At 41.9% G+C, this 27,986-nt stretch overlaps 1 protein-coding gene across 3 annotated transcripts in view; it reads left to right on the top strand.

Moving 5' to 3' along the window:
• Nucleotides 1–981: 981 nt before the first annotated feature.
• Nucleotides 982–27,986, top strand: part of SPTBN5 (spectrin beta, non-erythrocytic 5) — a 404,631-nt gene continuing 377,626 nt past the window's right edge. For all 3 annotated transcript variants that reach the window (XM_077464540.1, XM_077464541.1, XM_077464539.1), the window contains exons 1-3: nucleotides 982–1,101; nucleotides 19,661–19,788; nucleotides 27,632–27,799. In XM_077464540.1, the coding sequence (XP_077320666.1) occupies nucleotides 19,669–19,788; nucleotides 27,632–27,799 (288 nt within the window). In that variant the 5' untranslated portion in view covers nucleotides 982–1,101; nucleotides 19,661–19,668. The remainder of the gene's footprint in view (nucleotides 1,102–19,660; nucleotides 19,789–27,631; nucleotides 27,800–27,986) is intronic.

Here is a 27,986-nt window from a genome sequence, read left to right as displayed (position 1 = left end):
GGCTGACTGTCAGAGTCAGCAAGACAGTACAAGTTCCCTAAGGGACGATAGCTCTTCTTCCTCTCTGGACACTCTGCTTGAGTATATTAAGACCTTCTTACTTCAGCTATTAACTGTACTTGATAAGATCTGTTTTGATCCTGGAACCCATATCGGGTTATGTTTTGCATGCTATCGCTTTAATGTCACCGTACAGTTTGCCATGTTGCATTTGTATGACCAAAATTGAACTGTATTGTTCTTTTTTTTATATTCTCATTGTTCAATAAAAAATGTTTGAAAAGAAAACAGCACAGGTGTTCTGTCGATTCCGGTCAGTTCGCCCCTGAAAATGCCATTACATCAAGCCAGGCGCCGGGGGCTGCACTTGTGTGGGAGGTTGGCCGTGGGAAGACGGATGGGTGGCTTGGCTTTTTGTGGTGCGCGGGGGGAGGCGCATTTTTGCCACCCCCTGCAAAGTGCCGTCCTAGGCCTAGGCCTTGTCGGCCTAGACCAAAACACAGTACTGGTGTAATGTCATGGGTCTAAACAGACCCCTGATGTCTCACTTTTGAGACATAGAAAGGGACTGAGTGGCTTCTTGTTCATTCACAAACTGAAGCTTAGCTGGCAGCGCTAAGTGGAGGCTAGGCAGCAAAGAGAATCTGAACCACACGGGGTGATTAGGGTGTGCTCAGAAACAACTGTCATACCCTGTGCGCACGCCTATGGAAAATGGCTTCCATTAAACATGTATAGTAACCTCAGAGCACAATAAGTGTTAGGGACAATTATATAAACTTATATATATAAATATACAAACTTTTTTTCACACCTCAAACTCACTTTTAAAAAATAATTTATTTTATGTGACTAACCCAATATGGAAGCTGTGCATTGAACTTTATACTGTTATGTTGATGAATAGTTCTTGATTTGAGACATGGAACCTTTGTATTTAGGTTGTAAATGCCTTTCCTCTATAACTCTACTCAAAGGTCACTTCTACCTTCACCTTCTAAATGTAAGAAACTTCCTTTTAGCATTACTCAGCTCTGGTCTCCAGGAGAGACTGATCCACCGGCGACTCTCACACCGACTTGCTACCCGGACTACATAGAGGTACGCTTTGTAGGTTTTTATTACTGTTTTCTTTTTGCTTTTTTATAATCCTTTTATACACACTGGGGATTTTATATAGAAAGCTAAAACCTGAAAACTGCATGTTGGACAAGTTTTTTTCTATCAGCATGAAAATACAGTGATCAACCAATCACAAAGTAAGTTCCATTTATAGAGTTACACTAAGCTGGCCTTTTTCATTGTGATATTTAGGCCTCATGCACCCAGGGTTCATCAGGAGCCAGCCAAAATTTGCTCAGTGTTTGGCCAGCTGTAGGAAGGTTTCCTCTCACTTCCTTTTCTGCATCCATGACAGGAAGTGGAAGAAAATCCCTGCAATGAGACACAGACAGTAAAAACAGAGAACAAAGGATTATCAGGGTTTTCACCATATATTAACCTCCCTGGCGGTTTTCCCCAAGTGTGGCTCGGGGTTAAATTTCAGTACCATTAGCGGTAACCCCCGAGCTACACTCGAGATTGCATTGCAGGATCCTGGTGCAGTATACTTACCTTGCCCCCAGGATCCTGCGATGTCCACCCGCTGTGTCTGCGGGCTGTGCCCTCTGCCCGATGCATCTGTGTGGCAGGCTCTGTTCCCTGTGAGCGTTGTGACGCACGGGGGCGGAGCCTGGCGGCAAATTCAAAAAATAGAAAATTCATAACACATACAGTACACTGTAATCTTACAGATTACATTACTGTATGAAATCATTTCACCTCCCTTTTGTCCATAATGCTTTGTTCATTGCATGCAGTTTTATATTATATATACTGTTCTTTCTGCCTGGAAACTTGAAATTGTCCATAGCAACTAGTGTAATATGTGTAAAATGCAGTAAATGTGTATTTTCTTGTTTTGGTTAAAGCTTCTTAAAGGATGACAACTTATTTATTGAACTTTACATTGAACCTTTACTTTGGTTATATAAACTGGAGAAAATTATCTATTTGTATGTAAATGTGACACAGTACTACAGTATTGCTTCTATTGTATGTTGGATGCAGCATCCATTCCTATTGTGTACAGTATGTATGGGCTGTATGCATGCATAGTTGCACTTCTCTTGTCCCGTATGCAATTCTTAATATGTGTTCCTATTCTGTATGTATGGACTGTATAGTGCCTTGAAAAAGTATTCATACCCCTTGAAATTTTCCACATTTTGCCATGTTACATTCAAAAATGTAAATGTATTTTATTGGGATTTTATGTGATAGACCAACACAAAATGGCACATAATTGTGAAGTGGAAGGAAAATGATAAATGGTTTTCCAAATGTACAAATAAATATGTGAAAATCGTGGCGTGCATTTGTATTCAGCCCCCCTGAGTCAATACTTTGTAGAACCACCTTTCACTGTAATTACAGCTGAAAGTCTTTTTGGGGATGTCTCTTCCAGCTTTGCACATCTGGAGAGGGACATTTTTCTTCCTTGCAAAATAGCTCAAGCTCTGTCAGATTGGATGGAGAGCATCTGTCAACAGCAATTTTAAAGTGTTGCCACAGATTCTCAATTGGATTTAGGTCTGGATTTTGACTGGACCACACATGAATATGCTTTGATCTAAACCATTCCATTGTAGCTCTGGCTGTATGTTTATGGTCATTGTCCTGCTGGAAGGTCAACCTCCGCCCCAGTCTCAAGCCTTTTGCAGAGTCTAACAGGTTTGCGTCTAAGATTGCCCTGTATTTGGCTCCATCCATCTTCCCATCAACTTTTATCAGCTTCCCAGTCCCTGCTGCAGAAAAGCATCCCCACAACATGATGCTGCCACCACCATGTTTCATGGTGGGGATGGTGTGTGCAGTGTTTGTTTTCAACCACACATAGAGATTTTCTTTTAGGCCAAAAGCTCAATTTTGGTCTTATCTGACCAGAGAACCTTCTTCCACATGTTTGCTGTGTTCCCCACATGGCTTCTCACAAACTACAAATGGCACTTCTTGTGGCTTTCTTTCAACAATTGCTTTCTTCTTGTCACTCTTCAATAAAAGCCAGATTTGGGGAGTGCATGACTTATAGTTGTCCTGTGGACAGATTCTCCCAACTGTGGATCTCTGCAGCTTCTCCAGAGTTAAAATGAGCCTCTTGGCTACTTCTCAGTTTAATGTTCTCCTTGCCCGGCCTGTAAATTTAGATGGACGGCCGTGTCTTGGTAGGTTTGCAGTTGTGCCATACTCATTACGTTTTTGGATGATGGATTGAACAGTCCTCCGTGAGATGTTCAAAGCTTGGGATATTTTTTTTATAACCCAACCCTGCTCTAAACTTCTCCATAACTTTATCCCTGACCTGTCTGATATGTTCCTTGGCCTTCATGATGTGGTTTGTTCACTAAGGTTCTTTAACAAACCTCTGAGGACTTTCTAGAACAGCTGTATTTATATTGAGATTAAATTACACACAGGTGGACTCTATATACTAATTAGGAGACTTCTGAAGGCAATAGTTTCCACTAGATTTTTAAATAGGTGGTTCAGAGTAAAGGGGGCTGAATGCAAATGCACGCTACACTTTTCATATATTTATTTGTAAAAAAATGTTGAAAACCATTTATCATGTTCCTTCCACTTCACAATTATGTGCCACATTGTGTTGGTCTATCACATAAAATCCCAAATAAAATAAATTTACGTTTTTGGTTGTAACATGACAAATTGTGTAAAATTTCAAGGGTTATGAATACTTTTTTAAAGCACTGTATGTATGCACGGTAGCACTTCTCTTGTCCTGTATGCAATTTTTAGTACATGCTCTTATTCTGTATATATAGTCTTGGCACAGAATCACTTCTCTTGTTCTGTATGTTGTAATTCTCAGTATCTGTTCTTAGTATTAGTTCACACCAGATGCAGTCAAGTGCATTTTTCTGCATAAAAAATGCATACACAGTGTTTTCAATGTATTCCAATGGCTCTAGTTCACACCGGTGCAGTCAGTTCCAGTCAGTTTTCTAGTGCAGAAAAAAAAAAATGAGAACACGCTGCAAATGCACAACTGTACAGGAACACGGCAAAATGTATCAAAAAGGCACCGGAACTGCGTGTGGTGTAAACTGTAAGCAAAAGCTCATATGAAATGTATCTGGAGTGCATTTTTGTGGTGTGAACTGTCCCTTAGTCTGTATTTATGGATGCTGCACAGTATCGCTTTTATTGTCCTGTATGCGTGGGGTGTAATTTTCTGTATCTGTACTTATTTTGTATGTGTGGACTCACAGTAGAACTTCTCTTGTCCTGTATTCCAGGTGTAATTCTCAGCATTAGTTCTTATTCTGTATGTATTGACTCTGCGTAGTACAGTGGCATCACTGGGGGGGGGGGGGCAGAGGGGGCCATGCCCCCCCAATATTATACTGCACCTGCCGCAGTATCTCTTCTATTGTCCTGTATGCTGGGTGTAATTCTCAACATCAGTTCTTATTCTGTATGTATGGACTCTGCACAGTATCACTTCGATTGCCCTGTATGCTGGGTGTACAGTAGTTCTCAGTATCGATTCTTATTCTGTATGTACAGACTGCACAGTATCTCTTCTCATGTCCTATATACTGATTATAATTCCCAGTATCTGTACTTATTCTGCATGTATGTATGTATGCATGCATGCATGGACTCTGCACAGTACCACTTCTCTTGTTCTGTATATTAGGTATAATTCTTCTCAGTACATGTTGTTATGTCTGCATAGACCCTGCAGGGTACCACCTTTACTTACTATATATCCCAAAGCTGATTTTTAGCATTTGTTCTCATTCACTAATTGCACTGCACAACTATTTGATGTTGTGTATTTGTAATCTCCCTTTATACTGTGAGTATTAAACCACAGCCCTTAATTTTGCCACACCTGTTTTTTGTCGCAGTGCATGTCATTTCCTTATCAACCTTTAAACTGTTTTCCCATTGACATCTCTGCTAATATACAACTTGTCCCACACCCAGAGAAGTGTCTGTACCTGTCTCTTCATTACATCATTGTGCCAGGACACCTAACACAAATATACTCTGATAGGAAACATCCTTTTGCTGAGATTTTTTTTTCTTGGTTTAGAATCAGGGCTCAAGTCCTGCGGGAACGCATGGGAACGGTGTTTCTGTACTTTTTCCACAACAGGAACTCAGTTCCAGTTGGCAGCCGTGTCCTGCAAGACTTTTAAGCATGCGAGCTGTGTGGTAGGTGCTACACCAGCAGCTGCCGACACAGCTCGCCAATAGTAAGTGCCACCCACCTGACCATTCAGGCATTGCCAGTAGGGGGCCCCATGACAGCTTCCTCTTCGATCTACCTGTCAATCACAGCTAGCTGACGGGCAGATCAGGTCCCTGCTGCTAAGAGATTGTATTTAGTCAGACCTCTCGTGATGCACTCCTCCCCACCGGTCCCTCCTGATTTTCTGTCTTCTCATCTCCCCCCCCCCCCCCCAGTCTCCTGCATACTTGCTCTGTGTGTCCCGCTGAATTCCCCCCCCCCCCCTCTATCTTCAGTGCCATATGATGAGAGAACCCAGAGGACAGAGGAGGAGCACAGCTATTCTGCTCACAGGACATGCAGGGAGAGAGGGGAGCTGAGGGAGGAACATCAGTTTGGGGTGGTAAGCTGAGCACAATAAGTGGCAAAGTTTAATGCCAGGAGGGAAGTTTATGTGGAAATATGTGAAGGGTTGGAATAGCAGTGAGTGTGTGTTGGAGCCCTGCAGAGTTTGCAGCCCCCCAAGCTAACATACATCTCCTAAGCAGGAACACATTACTATCTCCCCAAGCATTCTGTCCAGATAATGTGCAGTTCATTTATGACCTTTCCGTTTAACCCTGTGTTATCCATTCTCTGTTCAATGAAAAGTGTAAACTCACCACATAAACACTCTATATGCAAAATAACATTCCCCAATAAAGATCAGAACATGATGTTCACATTTGCATGGAAGCACAATTGAATGAATGCTGATTATTCAGAGGATTATCGTATTTATGTTTATTGAGGATTGTTTTGTTTTTATGTACTAACAGTTAAGCTTCATACATACAATACGAAAATTGGATGAAAAATACCACTTTTGAAGTGTTTGTGCATATGAGCGTATCATTTTTTTTTTTTGGTGGACGATTGGATCTTGGGTAGGAGTTCCCACACTTTTTTCCCCAGGACTTGACCCCTGGTTTAGATATATACTAACAAGAGGAATGGGACCAGAAAAATGTTTCAGACCATTGAATGGCAGAGGGTGGATTCAGCATGCAGCATTTTGGCACCATTTTATTTCTAAAACCATACAGAGTTATAATACTTAAGTATATGCAAATGGTAGTTAAAGCCCAACTGGAAAGACAGGGAGAGATTAGAGAGCTGAATGCATGGCTAAAGACCTGGTGTAGGGAGGAGGGATTTGGGTTTCTAGAGCACTGGGCTGACTTTTCATTGGGGTGAAACCTATATGCTAAAGATGGTTTGCACCTGAATGGAAGGGGGTCTGCTGTGCTGGGGGGAGAAATTTATGGGAAGGCTGGAGGAGTATTTAAACTAGGATTAAGGGGGAGGGTGAACTAGAATTCAGTCAGGCAGACAGGTCAGTTAAGGGTCAGACATTAATGGAGGGTGGATTGGGGATAGATGGGGGGAAGGTTATGGCAGGTGACAAGAAAGTCCCCATGTTGCGATCAACCGTTGGAAATTATAGTGCCATGTGTGCTACTAAACAAGATATGAAAAACACCAGAGCAAAATGTAATAATGCATTAAAGTGTTTTTTCACCAATGGCAGAAGTCTGCCAAGCAAAATGGGCGAGTTGGAAGCTCTGGTGCACAAGGAGAGCTGTGATGTAATCAGTATTGCTGAAACTTGGCTTCATTCTACACATAACTAGGCTATTAATATTCCTGGCTATGCACTCTTTCAGAGATACAGAGTAAAAAGGAAAGGTAGCGGAGTCTGTCTCTATGTGAGAACTGATCTCAAAGTGAGTGTGAAAGAGGACCTGGTTGATGGAGAGTGTGATGAGTCTGAAGCATTATGAGTGGAACTGCATATAGATGTGCGTAGTTCAAAGTTAATCATTGCAGTTTGTTATAGACCACCCAATGTTAATGAGGAGGTGGAGACTCAGCTCCTTGACAGATGGAAAGGGCTGCAAGGACTGGGATGGTGATAATAATTAGGGATTTTAACTACCCAGAAATTGACTGGAGTGATGGCACTGCTGGGACAGTTAAACTGCAAAAATGTATAAACCTAATACAGGACAATTTTATGGTCCAGTTTATTGAGGCCCCAACTAGTAATGATGCTCTGTTGGACCTGGTAATCTCTAACCATGCAGAGCTTATTACAAATGTTCATATAAAGGAACATCTGGGTAGCAGTGACCATAACATGATTTCATTTGATGTTAGCTGGAAGCAAAAAACATACTGGAAAGATAAAAAAAAAAAAACACTTAACTTCAAGAGAGCAAATTTTCCAAGGATGAGGGCTGCTCTCCAGGACTTGGACCGGGAGGGAATATTGGCATCAATGGGCACAGTACAGAAATGGGAATTCTACAAAGTGACTGTTTGTGAACTCACTGCAAAGTATATTCCCCATGGGCAATAAGTTTAAAAGGCTAAAAATAAAACCTATGTGGATCATGGCCAAAGTAAAAAAAAAAAAAACTATAAACAATAAGAAAAGAGCTTTTAAAAAATATGAAAATGAAGGAACACTAGTGTCATTTAAATGTTACAAAGAATATAACATAATATGTAAAAAGGAAATCAAGGACGCAAAAACTTCAAAATGAATGACAGATTGCAAGGTCTGAGAATGTAGGCCCTTTACAAAATAATCTAGGGACAAAGAGAAGGCACATTTATTAAATACTTTCTTCAGCTCTGTGTATACAAAGGGGCATGGGGGAGCTCATGTCCATAATGGGGGTGGTAGTGTTATAGCCCCAAATGATCCACAATGGCTCATAAGGGATATGGTCCATAGACAGAATAAAGGTGGATATAGCACCTGAACCAGATGGCATCCACCCATGGATCCTAAAAGAAGTCCGTTGTAACTCCATCGAAAGTCCGTCGGAACTTCGTCTGACCTTTTCTGCCGGAAAGTCCAGTCGTGTGTACGTGGCATAGGAGCTGTGGAAATGTGGAATAGACTCCCTCCAGGGGTGGTCCTGGTCAGTTCAGTAGATTGCTTTAACCACCTCAATACAGTGCAGTTACACCCCCTTCCTGACCAGACCAATTTTCAGCTTTCAGCACTCTCACAGTTTGAATGACAATTACTCAGTCATGCAACACTGTACCCATATGAAACTTGCGTCCTTTTTTCCACACAAATAGAGCTTTCTTTTAGTGGTATTTAATCACTAGTGAGTTTTTTATTTTTTGTGCTATAAATAAAATAAAACGTAAATTTTGTGAAAAAAATGCCTTTTTCTTTGTTTTTGTCATAAATTTTTGCTAATTAGTAATTTTCCTTTATACATTTTGGCCAAAATTTATACTGCTACATATCTTTGGTAAAAATAACCCACATTAGTATATATTATTTGGTCTTTGTGAAAGTTATAGAGTCTACAAACTATGGTGCCAATCGCTGAAAATTGATCACATCTGATCAGGTCTTCAGTACATCAGGTGAGTCTCATTTCTTGAGACACTAACAAGTCAGGAAAGTACAAATACCCCCCAAATGACCCCTTTTTACAAAGTAGACATTCCAAGGTATTAAGTAAGTAGCATGATGAGTTTTTTTAAGTTGTAATTTTTTCCCACAATTCTTTGCAAAATGAAGATTTTTTTTTATTATTATTTTTTTTTTTACAAAATTGTCATATTATCAGGTTATTTCTCACACACAATATATGCATACAACAAATTACACCCCAAAATACATTCTGCTACTCTTCCCGAGTACGGCGATACCACATGTGTGAGACTTTTACACAGCCTGGCCACATACAGAACACCAACATTGATGTAGTACCTTCAGACGTTCTACGAGCAAAAATTACGCATCTCATTTCTCAACCACCTATTACACTTTTGAAGGCCCTGGAGTACCAGAACAATGGAATTTTCCATAAAATGACCCCATTTTGGAAAGCAAACACCCCAACGTATAATCTGTGAGGCATAATGAGTCTTTTGAATGGTTAATGTTTTTCCAGAAGTTTTTTGGAATATGTGGAAAAAAATTAAAACACATTTTTTTTTTTTTACACAAAATTGTAAATTTATGAGATATTATAGCATGTATATAGCAAAAATTACACCCCAAAACACATTCTGCTACTCCTCCCGAGTATGGCGATACCACATGTGTAGGACTTTTACACAGCCTGGCCACATAGAGAGGCCGAACATTGAAGTAGTATGTTCAGGCATTCTAGGAGCATAAATTATACATCTCATTTCATTCCTACCCATCACACTTTTGAAGGTCCTGGACCACCAGGACAGTGAAATTACCCACAAAATGACCCCATTTTGGAAAGCAAACACCCCAACGTATATTCTATGAGACATGGGCTGCAAATAGGTACTGGGGTACTCTGATGGGCTGGAGATAGGTACTCGGGTACTCTGATGGCCTGGTGACAGGTACTCGGGTACTCTGATGGCCTGGTGACAGGTACTCGGGTACTCTGATGGCCTGGTGACAGGTACTCGGGTACTCTGATGGCCTGGTGACAGGTACTCGGGTACTCTGATGGCCTGGTGACAGGTACTCGGGTACTCTGATGGCCTGGTGACAGGTACTCGGGTACTCTGATGGCCTGGTGACAGGTACGCGGGTACTCTGATGGCCTGGTGACAGGTACTCTGATGGCTTGGTGACTGGTATTTGGGTACTCTGAAGGGCAGTGACAGTTACTCATATGGACTGTGACAGGTACTCGGGTACTGAGATGAACTGTGACAGGTACTCAGATGAACTGTGACAGGTACTCGGGTACTCAGATGAACTGTGACAGGTACTCGGGTACTCAGATGAACTGTGACAGGTACTCGGGTACTCAGATGAACTGTGACAGGTACTCGGGTACTCAGATGAACTGTGACAGGTACTCGGGTACTCAGATGAACTGTGACAGGTACTCGGGTACTCAGATGAACTGTGACAGGTACTCGGGTACTCAGATGGACTGGGACAACTATTTGGGTACTCTGACAGGTACTCGGGTACCCTGATGGGCCGGGACAGGTACTCGGGTACCCTGATGGGCCGGGACAGGTACTCGGGTACCCTGTTGGGCCGGGACAGGTACTCGGGTACCTTGTTGGGCCGGGACAGGTACTCGGGTACCTTGTTGGGCCGGGACAGGTACTCGGGTACCCTGATGGGCCGGGACAGGTACTCGGGTACCCTGATGGGCCGGGACAGGTACTCGGGTACTCTGATTGGCTGTGACAGGTACTCAAATACTCTGATGGACTGTGATTGACAGGTACTATGAGGGGTGGTGACAGGTCCTCTTTATTGGGGGGGGGCAATAAGTGTGATTGGTGTACACTAGGCGGTAATGAGATGTTACCGCAATCTCCTCCTCACACACGATCGGTGTGTGAGGAGGAGAACAAGCCGGTAACATCTCGTTACCGCGGTTTGTTTACATTTTAGTGATCGGCTGTGAAAGGATCACAGCCCATCACAGCCGGCCAATGGCTGTTTACCAGCGTCGGCGACGAGCAGTGTTCCCGGGGAACACGCCGCCGCCGTGCACGCGCAGCGCGCTCGCGATCGCGCGCATGCGCCGTGCACAGCCGATGTGTGACCATCTGTGATCGGCCGTGACTTCATCACGGCCGATCACGTGGTAAACAGCCATAACCAATGGCTGTTCACCCCCTTCGGTGGCGAGCGGTGTCTCCGTGACACGCCGCCACCGAATAAACAGGGATGCGCGCGCACGATCGCGCATTCCCTGTTTAAACGGGAGGCCGTCATATGACGGCCTCCCGCCACAATAGGTGCGCCACCTGGCTGTCATTTGACGGCTGGCGGTCAGCATCTAGTTAAGAAAGGCCTGGATTATTTTCTAAATGTACATAATATAACTGGGTACTAACATTTGTAGATAAAGTTGATCCAGGGAAAATCCGATTGCCTCTATGGGATCAGGAAGGAATTTTTTCCCCTGCTGAAGCAAATTGGATAATTTTCTGTTTTTTTTTTTTTTCGCCTTCCTCTGGATCAACTGTGGGTATAGGATTGGGTATAGGAGATTGTATGATATTTTATATTTTCATTTTTTCTTTTTTTTTTTATGGTTGAGGTAGATGGATTTTTTCAACCTGACTAACTATGTAACTCTGGGCTCATTAAACTTACAAGGGTTTTAGCATCTATATATTCCTTTGCATCAAGAGTAACCCTCCCCTTATTAGGTTTTCTTGTAAACTCATCAAATTTGCTCCTACATGCCAGATACCTGTTGTGGTTTGCGGAGTCAAACAAACAGCTTCAGGCTATGCATTGTGGATGGAGCAGAGACAGGTGGAGACACAGCTGCAGTGTTGGGGTCTATGAGACCTGCAGCATTTACATCTGAGCGGCCTGGATGTACAGCAGGAGCTGTGCTAATCTTCATGTAAACAAGCAGATTTGATGGATTTAAGCCATAGACAATGCCTATTTCAGCCAGTACCTGATGAACCAGGTGAAATGCGCTTAGTGGGTGGACTTCTTGGTCGCTTCCTGTCTTATTGAAAAATCAAAGGAGAGGAGCAGAACATTGACAGCCAAACAGATGCAGCTGCTGTTTGGGTATTTTGACAGCACAGCGGGAGAATCCTCCATCTGCTTTGTATAATGTTGATGGAGAAAATGTTTTTGATTTTTAGATCAGTGTATGGGCAGTTAAAGAGAAATGCCTGTATGATGGGGGTGGGTGTTACTCCTGTTGCAAAATCATTTATAACTGCAATAGGTAAGCCTAATGTTCCAATCTCTGGTGGGGGGTTGTATCTGTATGTGAAAAGTTCATCCAAAAAAAGGGAGATTTAAGGTTGATCATGCCATAAATTGCCACAAACAAACAGCTATTCCAATTCAGATGTCCCAAAGTACAAACACCTTCAAACAAATGTGTCTAGTCCAATAGAAGTATGTTGTGTGCCGCAGTCCCCTTGTCACTCTGGAATTGGCCAATAGTGTATAAGTCAACCTAGATAACAGGACTAAGGTAGGGGGCAGAGCCACAGAGCAACCTTCATTCGCCCCCCATACACAATGGCAGCATCCAGATTCCCAAAACTCACATTGATTACTATTTATTATTACTGTGTGACTTTTTGTACATGTTTTTATTGACTATTAGTCATGTATATTTTATTCTTTTGTTGTCCCGCTGGTCATCTCCAGTAAGGGCCGTCTTTAATATTGATTGGACCCTGGGCAAAAATTTTCTTGGGCCCCCCATGCAATTTCACTCTCCACCTGCTCCGAGACATACAATAAATAGCAGCTAGACTTAAAATCAGTTTACTGTATCAGATCAGGCAGCAATTGCGATTGGTTGCCAGTGGTTACAACATATCATTACCTCTTACTGACTGGTTGCTCTAGGTTATAGTATACATTACGGCCCACTGATTAGTTGCTAGAGGCTACAGCAAATGATGTCTGCTTGTTAATTGGTTGCTAGAGATTACTGTAGAGTCACAAGAAAGATATATACCACCACTCTAGGCAAATCCAGAGAACACAAAGATAATTACTCCAGGTGAAGAGATCCGGGTGCGAGCCATAGCGTGCAGACAATGTAGGTAATTAGAAGACTCTGGACGGCCGCACTCCAAAACTAAATTGGTGCCTTTATTCAAACAATGACAGGAACACAGCAAGTGACATCACAGCAAGAAGTGACAACAGCTGCCGCGTTTCACACTATAACAAGTGCTTATTCATAGTTGACAAACATGAGGGCAGACAACAAATAAATAGAGTATTACAATGTGACAGGGAGCGGAGCCAAGCAATGAATCAAACACTGAAAACATCACTTGGTTATTGCCCACCTAGTCCACCTGATTTCATACAGAAAATAATGAAGGAAACATCAGTGCATTGCAAAACAAAAACCTTAATCACCTCCATAAGGATGGAGCACGGTGTACTCATACACTTTATTAATATAAATAAATATTGATTGTATATAAATAAAAATGTGACAGTGATACTAAATAGTATATACTGAAAGTGCAAAATTAGACATGGCTGAAACAACCATGAGGGTGTATGACATAAATAACCAAAAAATATATATATATGTAGTAATCATGATCAAAATGTATTAGACTAAATCTAGTGGATATATACAAAATGTATATGCATATGTAAGCATGTGACAACACATAAACATATAATAGGGCATAGTATGTGAACCACTAGTCTGAGTGCAACAATATACATATAAACGCATAATAAAAAGCGTGCGTAAATATAAATAGCAATACTAAAACCAAACATGACATAAAAAGTGGGGCGTCTGGAAATAATCTGGTATACACCATACACATAAAGACATCTCCATATGCATCTAAAGAGTCAAATGAAAAACGAAATAGACGAAAAGATTGACAAATCAAGCTTATACGTGGAAACTGAATGAATCGACCCGTTCCAACTAACAATGATTAGTACAATGTCTCGTTACAATAATAAAGTGTGTATCATAAAAGGCCTTAGCAGTCTGTAAATCGGCATCAAGGAAGTATTATCGGACTTTGTAAGATGTAAAGACTGAGGAGTTGAAACAACCCCAATTTTGTCCTATGGACGATTTCAATCCGTAAAATATCCTAGCAGTCAGTCCAATTCAATGAGACTATAGTGAAATGTGGCCAAATTACTGTGTAACAGTTTGTATAAATGAATCAATCAAGATTCCATTAAACATTTAAAAAGCATGTCTTGGAAACCTAACATTGGTTAAATATTGTATATGTGAAAAAAGAAAGAAAAATTATATATTGTGCAATCACATTAGCGTGCCGCAGTCAAACACACCCAGCACAATATTGAAGCAGCGGATTGTGCCCTTCGCTGCCTCATTTCCAGACGCCCCACTTTTTATGTCATGTGTGGTTTTAGTATTGCTATTTATATTTACACACGTTTTTTATTATGCGTTTATGTTTATATTGTTGCACTCACACTAGTGGTTTACATACTATGCACTATTATATGTTTATGTGTTGTCACATGCTTACATATGCATATACATTTTGTATATATCCACTAGATTTAGTCCAATACATTTTGATCATGATTACTACATATATATATTTTTTCGTTATTTATGTCATACACCCTCATGATTGTTTCAGCCATGTCTAATTGTGCACTTTCACTATATACTATTTAGTATCACTGTCATGTTTTTATTTATATACAATCAATATTTACTTATATTAATAAAGTGTATGTGTGCACCTTGCTCCATCCTTATGGAGGTGATCAAGGTTTTTGTTTTGCAATGCACTGATGTTTCCTTTTGACTCACACCGAGATCCTTCATTATTTGCTGTATGAAATCAGGTGGACTAGGTGGGCAATAACCAGGTTATGTCTTCAATTTTTGATTGATTCATTGCTTGGCTCCACCCTCTGTCATATTGCAATACTCTATTTATTTGTTGTCTGCCCTCATGTTTGTCAGCTATTAATAAGCACTTGTTTTAGTGTGAAACGCGTCAGCTGTTGTCACTTCTTGCTGTGATGTCACTTGCTGTGTTCCTGTCATTGTTTGAATAAAGGCACTGATTTAGTTTTGGAGTCCAGAGTCTTCTAATTACCTACAGTAATACTCCTCACTGCAGAGGAGCATGATATACATATGTATGCCACCTTTATTTACATATCAATGCCACTGGCTGCAGCTATTTACTTAGTAATGCCGCCACTATTTACATATTAATGTTGTTTATTTACATGTAAACACACGTTCTGCACGTGAATCATCTGTACACAACAATAGGGCAGAGCTGGGCAGCAATAGTATTAGCACTCCACACTGAGATATTGGCACACAGCACAGGACTTAATCTTCAAGGGAATATAAACTGGGATAGTTGGCAAGTATGAGGCAGCTGCTTTGGGCCCCACAACAATGACAAGGCCCAGGGCAGCTTCCCCTTTTGCCCTGCCTTAAAGACGGCCCTGTCTCCAGTGGAGGTCTAGCAGCCAGTCAGTGAGGAGCAGAGCTGACCATACAGAGAGGCTCTAGGGCAAGGTTACCTTGGTGGATCTGCTCTAATTAGATTAGGAAGAAGCCAGGATACTGTGTGGGAGATTGAGGCTGCACACGATCAGGAATATATAGAGCTGATGCTTTTTCCTTGGCAATTCCATCGTTACACTTTGTACTGGGGAGAGGAAGTTGCTACCCCCAATGAAGCCCAGATATCCATATATAATAACCCTTTGTTGTGTATCCACATTTCTACTTGTAATCATATGGGGGGTCAATACCTAGATAAAGGTTTAAAACTACAGTAGATCAGTTCCAGGGTTAGTGTTTGGATCAAGGTCATGGTCAAAGGTTAGGGTCAGTATTTTTTTTAAATTAGTATCAGTGGCAGTTAGTGTCAATGTCAGTGTGTTATGGCTAGATTTAACATAAAAATAAAGATGTGCACGATTGTTTCTGGGCTGTACTATGGGTACAAACAAGATGCCAGGAGTAGGAGAATTTGTTTTGGGTTGTTCTTTGGTGGTAGGTTATGGTAGTAGCAAGAAATATACAGCTAAATAAAAAAAATATATTTTTGTAAATTATTTTAGGCCAGTTTTACCTTGATAAAAAGAGAAATCAGGAGATATCCATTACCATTTATCAACCAAATGAAAGCCCAATTTGTAGTGAACAACAAGGTATAATCCACCTACACGCACAAAGCACTTGTGATGATATGTTCATCTAGTTCAACTAATAAAGTAAGTTTACAAACTTCAAGATTGTTCAGATTAAAAGGAATAGGCTACAAATAATTTAAATACAATGTGGAAATTAATATATGCTTTTACAGTTTGACCAAAGATACTTTAACCGTTTGCCGACCGCTGCACACAGATGTACTTCGGCAGAATGGCACAGGCAGGCAAATGGGCGTACCTGTACGTCCCTTTGAATTTGCTGCCTATCGGGTGCACGTCCGCCGCGGGAGCATGCCCGTGGGTCCCGGAAACTTGATGTTTGCCGGTGACCGGCGATTGTGGTTAGGAAAGGCAGAATGGGGAGATGCTTATGTAAACAAGGTATCAGGAACCATGAATCATACCGAGACAGAAGTATAGTTAAATCACACTTGTTTATTATTATTATTAATAATAATAATAATAATAATAATAAGGTAAACAGAGCAAGTGTGGTAAAAACAAGCCATAGTTCGGTAACCGTATCGCATAGTCAGCCAAGCAAATGCTAGAGAGCCAGAGATAAACGTAGTAGTACAGCAAGCAGGATCAGGAGCCAGAAGGAACGTTAGCCAAGCAGGTCTTCAACAGGAATGCAGGAGAAAGTCTGTGTGATGTTGACAAAGGCGAAGGCAGAGATCAAGTGAGCTGGATGGCTTTAGGTAGGCAGGACTGACGAGCAGAATCAACAAAAGCTGGATAACTGTAGAGAGAGATGGGATCTGGCAATTAGCGGACAGCTGAGCAGCCAGCTCAGAGAAGGGAGAGCTGAGCCCAGCCCTGAAACAAGGCATTTCCCTGTTCTGCCTAGCAACATGACAGAGATCCACTGCTCCTGTCATCGGGAGCAGTGATCTCTGTCATTTTGTAGTGAGCCCATCCCCCCTACAGTTAGAACACCTCCCTAGGACACACTAAACCCCTTGATCTCCCCTAGTGTTTAACCCCTTCCCTGCCAGTGTCATTTATACAGTAATCAGTGGCCATTTGTAGCTCTGATCGCTGTATAAATGACAATGGTCCCAAAATAGTGTCAAAAAAGTTAGATGTGTCCACCATAATGTTGCAGTCCCGATAAAAATGGCAGATCGCTGCCATTACTAGTTAAAAAAATAATAATAATAATAAAAATGCTATAAATCTATCCCCTATTTTGTAGACGCTATAATTTTTGCGCAAACCAATCAATATACACTTATTTCGATTTGTTTTACAAAAAATATGTAGAGGAATACATTTTGGCCTAAACTGAGAAAGAAATTAGTTTTTTATATATTTTTTGGGGATATTTATTATAGCAAAAAGTAAAAAATATTCCTTTTTTTTTTCAAAATTTACAGCCTTTTTTTGTTTATAGTGCAAAAAATAAAAACCGCAGAGGTTATCAAATACCACCAAAAGAAAGCCCTATTTGTGGGAAAAAAATATGTAAATTTAGTTTGGGTACAACGTTGCACGACCGCGCAACTGTCAGCTAAAGTGACGCAGTGCTGAATCTCAAAAAAGTCAGGAAGGGGGTAGAATCTTCCAGGGCTGAAGTGGTTAACTACTCAATTTATGTGACACATGGCACTGAACTCATGCATTTTGCATAGCACTTTTAATACATCTCCCATTGTATTTATTGCACGCTAACCCTAAGCCAAATAGCATATAGCAGATGTGGTTCTTTGGCAGAGAAGCTATAGTAGGCCCTTTTATGCTTTAGCAGGGTCTTATGTGGATTGCAGATTTAGGATTTTTAATCTAATCCCCAGAAATAGGAAATCCTTTTGCCTGTAACACAATATCACATTCTCTGGCTAACTTTCCCCACTTTACATCCCAGGCACATTAACAGCTGAGGTCCCATGAGGAACTGGTTAGCATAACATTCCCAGTGCTGAGAGGAAAAATGCAATGCGGCCAGTATCTGTCATACACAAGAATTTTTATAAGACTGGTTATAAGGTCCATTCTGATAATGAGGCATTTCGATCACTTATTAACACTGCATGGAAACATGGAATGTCTATTGCTGGTTTTGATTTTCCTGACAAAAATGTGAGGCATTTGACACACACACGCACACAGCCTTGTTCAGTAACGTAGTGGAAAGATTAGTGGTAATCTGCAAAGTGAAGTGGCCCAGAGAACCAATCCGGTTTCTATTTACTTTAGTCATACGAGATGAAAAATGACTTCATAGGTTGCAATTGGACACAACGCTTCATCAATGTGGTAATAATTCCAAATATATGTATGTAAAATAAGGAAATTTACAGTTTTCTAACAAGACACTCCAAATATTCACAATATACAAGCACCAGGGTGCTCAAGGGGAGCTCATTAAATGGATAGCCTTAACAGGCAAAAATGGCTCAAGGGTAAGGTGCATTGTGGCTATACAGGATGGACAAATGCATTAAGCCATATGCAGGCGGGAACAGGGTTCATCCCCAAACTTGTAGCAGTCTCCAGGGGTATTCTCCACACTGTCCCTAATCATTGGGAATGCGTCCATTTATTCTCCATACTGCAGGGGTTGTATACCGTATATTCTCTGTGGGTTCAATATGGCTGCCCATATCCTTGGAGAACTCATGACCAAACTCCAGCTCCCCCAAATGGCCATCAGGAGCCTAGTACAAAGGATAGGTCATTCCTCTAGAAGGTTCCCCTTAGCACTAAAAGTAAGAAGTCATCACATGATCACTGTGTTTATTTCTGCCACTTTTAAGAAAATGAATGGTCGATCTACAAATCGCCTCTTGATCCTGTGCTGTCACCTGGCCAACATGGCAGCTAACACACTGCAACGCCATCCAACATCTATGGCACTGATCCTGACCTCTCCTTTAAAATGTGGTCTGGCTGCCACGCTGATCTAATATAAAAAAGGATACTTTGTGAGCCATTGACCCACAAGAAGAGTCTAAGCCCTTATACACACGGTCGGACATTCCGACAGAAAATGTCCGATCGGACCGTGTTGTCAGATAATCTGACCGTGTGTGGGCTCCATCGGACTGTTTCCGACCGACAAAGTTTTAGAGCTGGGCTATAAAACTTTCCGACAACATGTGTAGAGAATTCCGATCGGACAAAGTGCCACGCATGCTCAAATCAAATTCCTAGACAAAAGCTATTGGCTACTAGCCTGAACGTAGTCCCGTCGTAACGAAATAACGTCATCACGTTACGTACGATCGGATTTTCCGACAACTTTGTCCGACCGTGTGTATGCAACACAAGTTTCGGACAAAATCCGTTGGACAAAATCCGACGGATTTTGTTGTCGGAATGTCCGACCGTGTGTACAAGGGCTTAGGAGTTATGCCTTTGTTTTGACTTCTCTGGCAATATGCTTCTTCCAGGAAGCCACTTGATTAGCCTGGCAGCCAGAGAACTCGATTTTTGACAAGAAAGCAAGTGCTAATGTATTTTTTTACCACACATTTCCATTAGACAACTAATAAAAAATGTCAATGACTGATCATAAAAGGGGTTTTACTGTTAGGTGTGCTTATGGTGATCAATAAATGTTTGTCTGCTGGCAAAGTTGGTGAAGATTTATTATAATAATTAGGAATGTTTATTTAAAATGTACTAAAGATGTGTAAATATTGAAACATTCTAACAAAGTGATTGTTTGTTCTCAGAGGCTGAAATGGAGGAAGAAGGAATACGAGAATATGAGAAAGGACATATTAAAAAGCTGCAAGAGCAGCGCATGACTATGCAAAAGAAAACCTTCACCAACTGGATGAACAATATCTACAGACAGAATGTAAATGAATGCTACCTATAGTTTTGTTTTAATTGTAATTGTTTAAATATTATTCCATAGCACTTGTATAGAGAATGTAGTATATTTATGTATTATTGGTACTTGGGTAGCACTGTCTATTTATGCTAAATATTTCAAATTTTGATCAGTCCAGAGCACCTGCTGCATTTTTTCTATACTTTTGGGCAAAGGATGTGGAAACAAGGCTGAGCAACTCTGTTGATCACGGGATGATTTCAGGCAGAGACCAAGGGGACCCTATCTTCTACAGCGAGAGGTCACTACAGCATCCCAGGGACAGCGATAGGGCCATATGCTCATTGCTGAACTGCTAGCAGGGAATGAGCCGCTGAGAGCAGGACACCAAGTACACCTAATCCATACCACACTTATACTGCACTTATTCCAAACCTAGACTGCACCTATACCAACTCTATACCACATTATATCAAACCTTTACAGTATCTGAAGGACATCTACCTTACACCTGTGCAGAGGCTATACAGTATGTACCTATACTGTGTCTATACTGCATGTAAACTAACTGGGACTGTCAGAAATTCCAACCTGCAAAAACTCATTTCAGGGAGGTGACGCTTTGCGCCTGCAAATGCCCCCCCCCCCCCAACTTCCCCGTGGCAAAATATTTAGATCACTCTCTCAATATTTTTTCACAGTGCTTCTGGGGAAGGGGGTGGGTTTCAGTGGACGGTGTCAGTAGTTTTTTTACTTTAATAATTGATTTTCTTACATTTTTTTTTTTCACAATGCTTTTTTTTTTTATTTGTTTACACATTTTTTTTAATTATTTTGCAATATTTTATTTTTTACTTTTGGGGGGAACTTTGGTGAGATGTCAGGGGTCTAAACAGACCCCTGACATCTCCCCTTTGAGATAAAGGGACTGAGGACACATTTCCCAGTCCCTTTCTCAGCACTAAAGGTGAATGACCAGAAGACAGAGGCTCCTGTCGATTCATAAACTGAGCAGAGTAAACACAGTTTACTCTACTCAGTAATCACAGGACACAGGAGCGATCTCGCTCACTGGACAGGGGGAGGAGAAGGAGACGGAGGGAAACGGGGGAGGAGTACACAGAGAAGCTGAGGATGATCGGTGCGCAGCAGGAGGGACAGCCGACGCACCGGTCACTCCTGGGAGATTGGGAGGCTCTTGCCCGCAGAAATGCGGGAGTCTCCTGCACCTTCCGGGAGACTTGAGATGTCTGGACTGTCGTTAAGTACACCAACGCTCTTAAAGGGCTCCAATGACAGCCAACAGAGGAACATCTAAAAAGGACTGCCCCTCCAGTAAAAATAACACTGCAAGCCCCCTTTCTTCCCTTTGCCCACACTGCTCCTCCTTTTCTTTTGCAGAGTTCATACTCAGTCTTTCCAGCACCAGCATGGCCGCCATAAATGAACTCTAGCAGTATAGTTCCAGCACTTGGTAGATTAAGCTTTAACACTACTCACTGCTGCTCTTGAGGTGGCCTTGCTACTTTTTATGCTGATCTGGATGTCAAATGTCATCTTATGCCTTGTCTCTACTGTTAATCAATTTGTGTGATAACGTGTTTTATTATCATTGCTAATTCATTTTATGTTTGCCTAGTTACCAACCATATTGGGCGACTATATTGAGTTTGCCTTTACTACCTGCTTTGATGTCTGTTTTCTTTGATATAGCACTAGTGTTGTGTGCAAAGTATTAGTTTCAGTGAATGCCTGTGATATTGTATGTTTGTACACTGGGCCTTGTGTGTCAGAGTGGCTGAGGTTCCTGAGAAGTTCAAGGCAAAGAACAGAAGACCCTTCCTATCCTGCGGCTTCTACGGGTAGCACTATCGTGGTAAATTTACATGCACTTTAATGCAAAATACAAGAGGTGGTTTTTAATTTAGAACAATAGTATGATTTGGTTAAACTGGCGCAGGACTCACTGATATAGGTGTGATTTATCTACATATTCCCTCTAGCAATATACTGTAGGTGTGGTGTGCATTTCCTTTATTCTGCAGACATTTATGGTGCACTCCTTGTCATAAATCATCTGTAGGGATCTAAGCAAGTACTTTGGAACAGAAAGTTGCCAAATTAGTACAGATGATTTCATCTTTCTTGGTTGTTGCTCATTTTCTGACCTCTGGACGATTATTACAGAAGAGTGACTGCCATAAATGTGTGAGGAATGAGATGTATTTTTATATTGGCAGTAAATGCCGGACACGGACACTTTATGGAATGTAATTGATTATGTGCAGTATGATATTCCTGGCATCAAAAGGATATGAGTCTCCTCCCTGATTGTTATCTAGGATTACAATTCCTAGATAATACCTGCACTGCACAGTAGACTGAACCTGTATTGTGGCCATACTAGGTGAGTAAACAGGAGGGACCATACTGAGCAAGTATTCATCTCCTGGTCTCTCTTGCTGCCTCGATCTACTGTCAGACTCCTGGAGAAACTCTGTACTTTTGGGAATGAAGGACACATGCGGCTCCCCCTGCCTACCACAATGCAGTCGCAATCCCTGAGTGGCTCATCAGAAATCCCAAGCACTGTCACTCAGGGGGAATGTATATATCCCTATAAATGTTTCAGTGTTCAGGGAGTGATGTCAGTCTTTGACAGTTTGCTGGTGGATTTGGGTGATGAGAGTTGTCAGGAAGACCAATCAGGCACGTTTAAAAACCTTCTATGATTAACAGTTATTCCCCAAGACAATGGACTTAGAGAATCTAGCCACTTCTCCCTCCTCTACTAAACCCCTTGTTTTTAATGTGAACTGTAAGCCCCTGTACACACGGTCGGAGATTCTGCCAACCAAATCCGTCGGATTTTGTCCGTCGGATTTTGTCCGTCAGATTTAGTCTGACGGATTGTGTCCGAAACTGTTGCATACACACGGTCGGACTAAGTTGTGGAAAAATCCGATCTTTCAGAACGTGATGACGTAATTTCGTTACGATGGGACTAGATTCAGGCTAGTAGCCAATAGCTTTGATGTAGGAATTTGATCTGAGCACTGCGTGGCACTTGGTCCGATCAAAATTCTCTACACATGATCGGATTACGTCCGACCGGCCCAGTTGGTCGGGAAATATTTCCAACATGTTGGAAAATTGGGTCGGACGGAGATTCGGATGGAATCAGTCTGATGCATACCACACACAGTCGGATTATCTGACGACACTGTCCGATAAGACGCATTCCGACGGATTCTCCGACCATGTGTACGCGGCTTTAGACAGGGTCAATTTGGTTTACTGCAGGCTGGCTGGTAATTGAGCTGGGAATTTCTGTTTGTTATTTGACATGCGACACCCTTCCATGTGCTCTTTGCTGCAACGACCAGTTATAAGCACACCCTGCCATTGTGCTTTAGCTGGGAGTCTAGTGCATCTCTATACCTTTAAGCACGTGTGGGCTCCCTCCAGGCATACCTGCCCTTAATCTATCCATTATTATATACAGTATGTGCTCCAACTTGGGAAACTCAAAATTATAGCGTTTGGAAAGCAGTACACATGGGTGCCATGACGTGGCCGTTGCAGCTTACGCATATCTTTGCAAATATGTGCTAATGAAACCCCTTATTTCTAATGTGAACTTTTAGACAGGGCCTATTTGGTTGGTTGCAGGCTGGCTGTGAATGAGCTGGGATTTTTTTTGATTGTTTTTTCCATGTTTTTCCATGTGCTTCTTGCTGCAAAGGCTAGTTTCAGGTCGGGATGGTCATCATTTGTCTGAATTACTTCCTCCTCCCCTGTTCATAGGCATAAATATTGGTTTTCAGAGTTGAGCACACATTTATGGGACAGCCAGCTGTGAGACCAGCCACATGGTGATTGAGTTGTGTCTTGAATTAAAACTTCCCTTGAAGATCTGTGGCCAACTTAAAGCATATCTAAACTCAAGAACAAAAATGTATTATATTGCAGTTTACCAGTTCTTAGATGTGGTGGCTACATTTGTTTGAGGTTTTTAGAGATTTGTTTTCACTTGGTGATCCTGCCATTAACACAAGTCCTGCCCTAGGGTGATAACATTCACTCACTGGAAGGGCGTTAAGACTACAGAGGCAATAGGTATTTTTTTCACTTATCAGATATAAGAAAACATTTTCAATGGTATAACAGACCAAAAATCAAATAAAAAAAGTTCATTGTTAGCCCTTGTACACACGGTCGGACATTCTGACAACAAAATCCGTCTGATTTTTTGCGACAGATTTTGTCTGAAACTGGTGTTGCATACACACGGTCAGACAAAGTTTTCGGAAAATACGATCGTTCAGAACGTGATGGCGTTCGTTCATTAGGACGGGACTACGTTCAGGTTAGTAGCCAATAGCTTTGGTCTTGTAATTTGATCTGAGCATGCGTGACACTTTGTCGGATCGGAATTCTCTACAAACGATCGGACAAAGTCTGATCGGATCGTGTTGTCGGAAAATTTTATATCCAGCTCTCAAACTTTGTTGGTCGGACATTCCGACGGAAAAAGTCTGATGGAGCCCACACACGGTCGGATTATCCGATAACACGGTCCGATCGGACATTTTCCGTCGGAGTGTCCGACCGCGTGTACAAGGGCTTAGGGTTTCCATAAACTTTAATATGGAAATATTACCCCTGAGTATATCCTGGATTTGCCCTAGGGCCTGACCCATTTGAACACTCCGTCAGAGACATCATTTCGCTCATATGCATATCCCAATAATGTACAGTATCTGTTTGTTTGAAAGAACCAGCAACTTTCGGGTGATCTCAGATTGTGAACATTCTCAAACTATCATGGAGAGTAAGCTCAGAGAAATTACACGATTAACTATTTAAGTTTGCATAAAAAATTAATGAGTAACTCCATTTACTCCAAAAAACAATGCTCCCTGGGTGATCAATGTACATTGCAAAGATTTTAACAAACTTTGTAGCAAATTCCTACTTTTTGTTGCTGTAAAGCAGGGGTCTCCAAACATTTGAGGGGGCTGGGCTGTGGCCAGTGTGAGTAGAAAATGCCCTGGCATCAAATGTGAGTAATGAATGCCCCATCACTGGTATTAGTAGGAAGAATATTGCCCAATTGTTGGTATTAGGGGAGAAAATAGTGCTCCATTATTTGTGTCATTGAATGGAATAGTGTCCTGTCTTTGGCATCAGTGGGAGAAATGGTGCCCCCACCATTGGTGTCAGTGGAAGGAATAGTGCCCCATCATTGGTGTCAGTGGGAAGAATAATGCTGTATTGTTGGTATCAGTTTAAGGAATAGTTCCCCATCATTGGTGTCAGTGGGAAGAATAATGCTGTATTGTTGGTATCAGTTTAAGGAATAGTTCCCCATCATTGGTGTCAGTGGAAGGAATAGTGCCCCATCATTGGTGTCAGTGGAAGGAATAGTGCTGCCTTGTTGATATCAGTTTAAGGAATAGTGCCCCATCATTGGTGTCAGTGGGAGGAAAAGTGCCATATTGTTGGTATCAGGGCAAGGAATAGTGCAGCATGAATGGTGTCAGTGAGAAAAAAATGGCCCTGTAGTTGGTTTCAGTGGGATGGAACATGTCCCATCATTGGTGTACATAGGAAGAATAATGCCCCATTGTTTGGGACAATGGTAGGACAGTGGTAGGAATAGTGCCATGTTGTTGGTATAAGTGACAGGAATTATGCCCTATTGTTGGTGTAGAAGGGATATTGTCTTGTATCAGTAGGGAAAATAGTGTCCCAAAGGCCTGCTAAAGGCAAGCAAATGGCCACTACCAGGGCCCCAGTTTGGAGACCACTGCTGTAAAGAAACAGCTGTTTGTTTTACAATGTCCTATGCATACTGAAAATGAGTAGGAGGGTCTGGTTCATTATAATACGCTGATGCACTCTCAGTGTTCTGATTAGAAAAGATACAGGGTCTGCGTCCCTTTTTTTAATTGAACCTTGGGACGTACCTCAACAAAATTCAAATTCCTGTTACAAGGGGTGTCTAAAATCTGGCTAGTATCTTAGTGCAGACATCTGGGGAAATAAGTGAGACAATCAGACAACCAGGAAATTGCATTTCTAGAAGCATCCTGTATACCAAACTGTGTATAGATTGCATGGAATTCTTCATAAAATTACAGTGGCTTCAGATTGAAACCAGGCATGTACTATAGGGACTATAGGGAGTTTCCCGGTGGGCCGATGGCTCAGTGGGCCGGTTTCAGTGACAGCCAGTGGCATCGCTGGGGGGGACTTTTGGGGCTATAGCCCCGAATCTGGGGCCCATAGCCCCAAGTCAGTCCAGGAGTCCCCAACCACAGGGTCCAGGCCCACTACCTGCCCTGTTTCTGGTGACCCTGATGTAAGGAGGGGCTCTCTGGGGAACCTGATGTAAGAGAGAGGCTCTCTGTGGACCCGGATCTAAGGGGTTGGCTCTCTAGGGACCCTGATGTAAGGCGGAGGATCTTTGGGGACTCTGATGTAAGAGGGGCTCTCTGGAGACCCTGATGTAAGGGGAAGGCTATATGGGGACCCTGATGTAAGGGGAGGCTCTCTGGGGACCCTGATGTAAGGAGAGGCTCTCTGGGGACCCAGATGTAAGGGGAGGCTCTCTGGGGACCCAGATGTAAGGAGGGGCTCTCTGGGGACCCAGATGTAAGGATGGGCTCTCTGGGGACCCTGATGTAAGGATGGGCTCTCTGGGGACCCTGATGTAAAGGGGGCTCTCTAGGGGCTTTTTTGCGCAATTGCGTACAGTTTATATACTGTTTTTTGCGTGTTTGCAAAATTAAAGTGGGCCGGTCTAGATGAATTCCAGGGCCAAATTTTTGTCCCAGTCCAGCCCTGATTGAAACGGAAAGGTAATTTTTAATAACAATAAAGCCCCACTCTGGGATGAAATTAAATTTCTCCCCCCAACCTATGCTGACAATATTTTTTCCCCTATTACCTGGTGAAGCCAGCAATACTCACGTAAATTCCTCATCCAGGTACCAGTTCTGGTGTTGGGGACTGCTAATTCAGCGCTGCAATGGCACCCCAAGACCACTGGTCCCCTATTATCCCCCTGTGATAATGTCAGTCCCTCTAAGTGAACCCTGCCATCGGCCATCTAGTACAGCCTTTCTCAACCTTTTCAACATAGAAGAACCCTTGAAATAGTTCTCTTGTCTCAGGGAACCCCTGCTAAAAATGAGAAATTTACAACTCGTGATACATTCATGTGAATGTGATGGTCAGTGAGAGGAATGGTCCTTACACCTGTGGTCATTGGGAAGAATTACCTCCTTACAGATAGCTAAAAAAATCAATAGTGTCAGTGGAAACTTATCCTAGAGGCAGAAATTGCCCAATGCCGAAGGAACCCCTAGCAACCTCTGGAGGAACCCTGGTTAAGAATCACTGATCTAGTAGGAAGTGTTCATGTCATGCAGGCAGAGATGTGGACCCTAAAGAAGAACCCCAAGTAGGAAGTAAACAGCAGAGGAGAAGACTTGAGGCATCACTTGACCGTGGGATACGTTAAGTAATAAAGGGCATTTGGATAAAGTTTTTTTTAGTTCTTTGTTCCAGCAATCACATAGATCCCAGCGTGGGGCATTACATTACAACATGGCTTGTGTAGCAATTGTATATCCTTTAGTTTTTTTGTTATCTGTTTTTACACAGTGTTGACATGTATTGTTTGTGTTGTTCTGTGGTTTGTTTTATAACATTTGCAACTTAGTGTATAAGTCTCCTTTAAAACATTTACAAAACAAAATTGGCCATAAATGTCGCTCACTGTTGTGTCATACATGTGTGCTATCTGATGTCTTCTCTGGGAACATGTTGGTCTGATCTATTCTTTGTTTCTCTACAGAATTGTGAACCCATTACAGATATATACACAGAGCTATGTGATGGCTTGTACCTGCTTCGACTCTTGGAATATATTTCTGGAGAACAACTACCCAAACCAGCACGAGGGAGGATGAGGGTTCATTTTCTGGAAAACAACAGCAAAGCTCTTGCCTTCCTGAGGTCCAAGGTCAGAAATAAGTATATAACGAGAATTGGCCAGGGCACAGGAAAACGTTTCTGTGACTCCTATGAGCCCCATGACCTATAACACTTTACACTTCTGCCTCTAGTTTCCCTAATCTCTCATGGATGTTTCTATATCTTTCTTTACAAGCCCAATTCATCAAGCTGCAATAGTACTTAAAGTGGTTCTA

This window comes from Lithobates pipiens, unplaced genomic scaffold, assembly GCF_037356315.1.
Source record: "Lithobates pipiens isolate NorthernLeopardFrog02 unplaced genomic scaffold, aLitPip1_a1.2 Scaffold_30, whole genome shotgun sequence".
In the NCBI taxonomy this organism is placed as follows: Eukaryota; Metazoa; Chordata; class Amphibia; order Anura; family Ranidae; genus Lithobates; species Lithobates pipiens.
The sequence above is the reverse complement of the archived record's forward strand: the minus strand, read 5'-3'. Positions and strand labels throughout refer to the sequence as shown.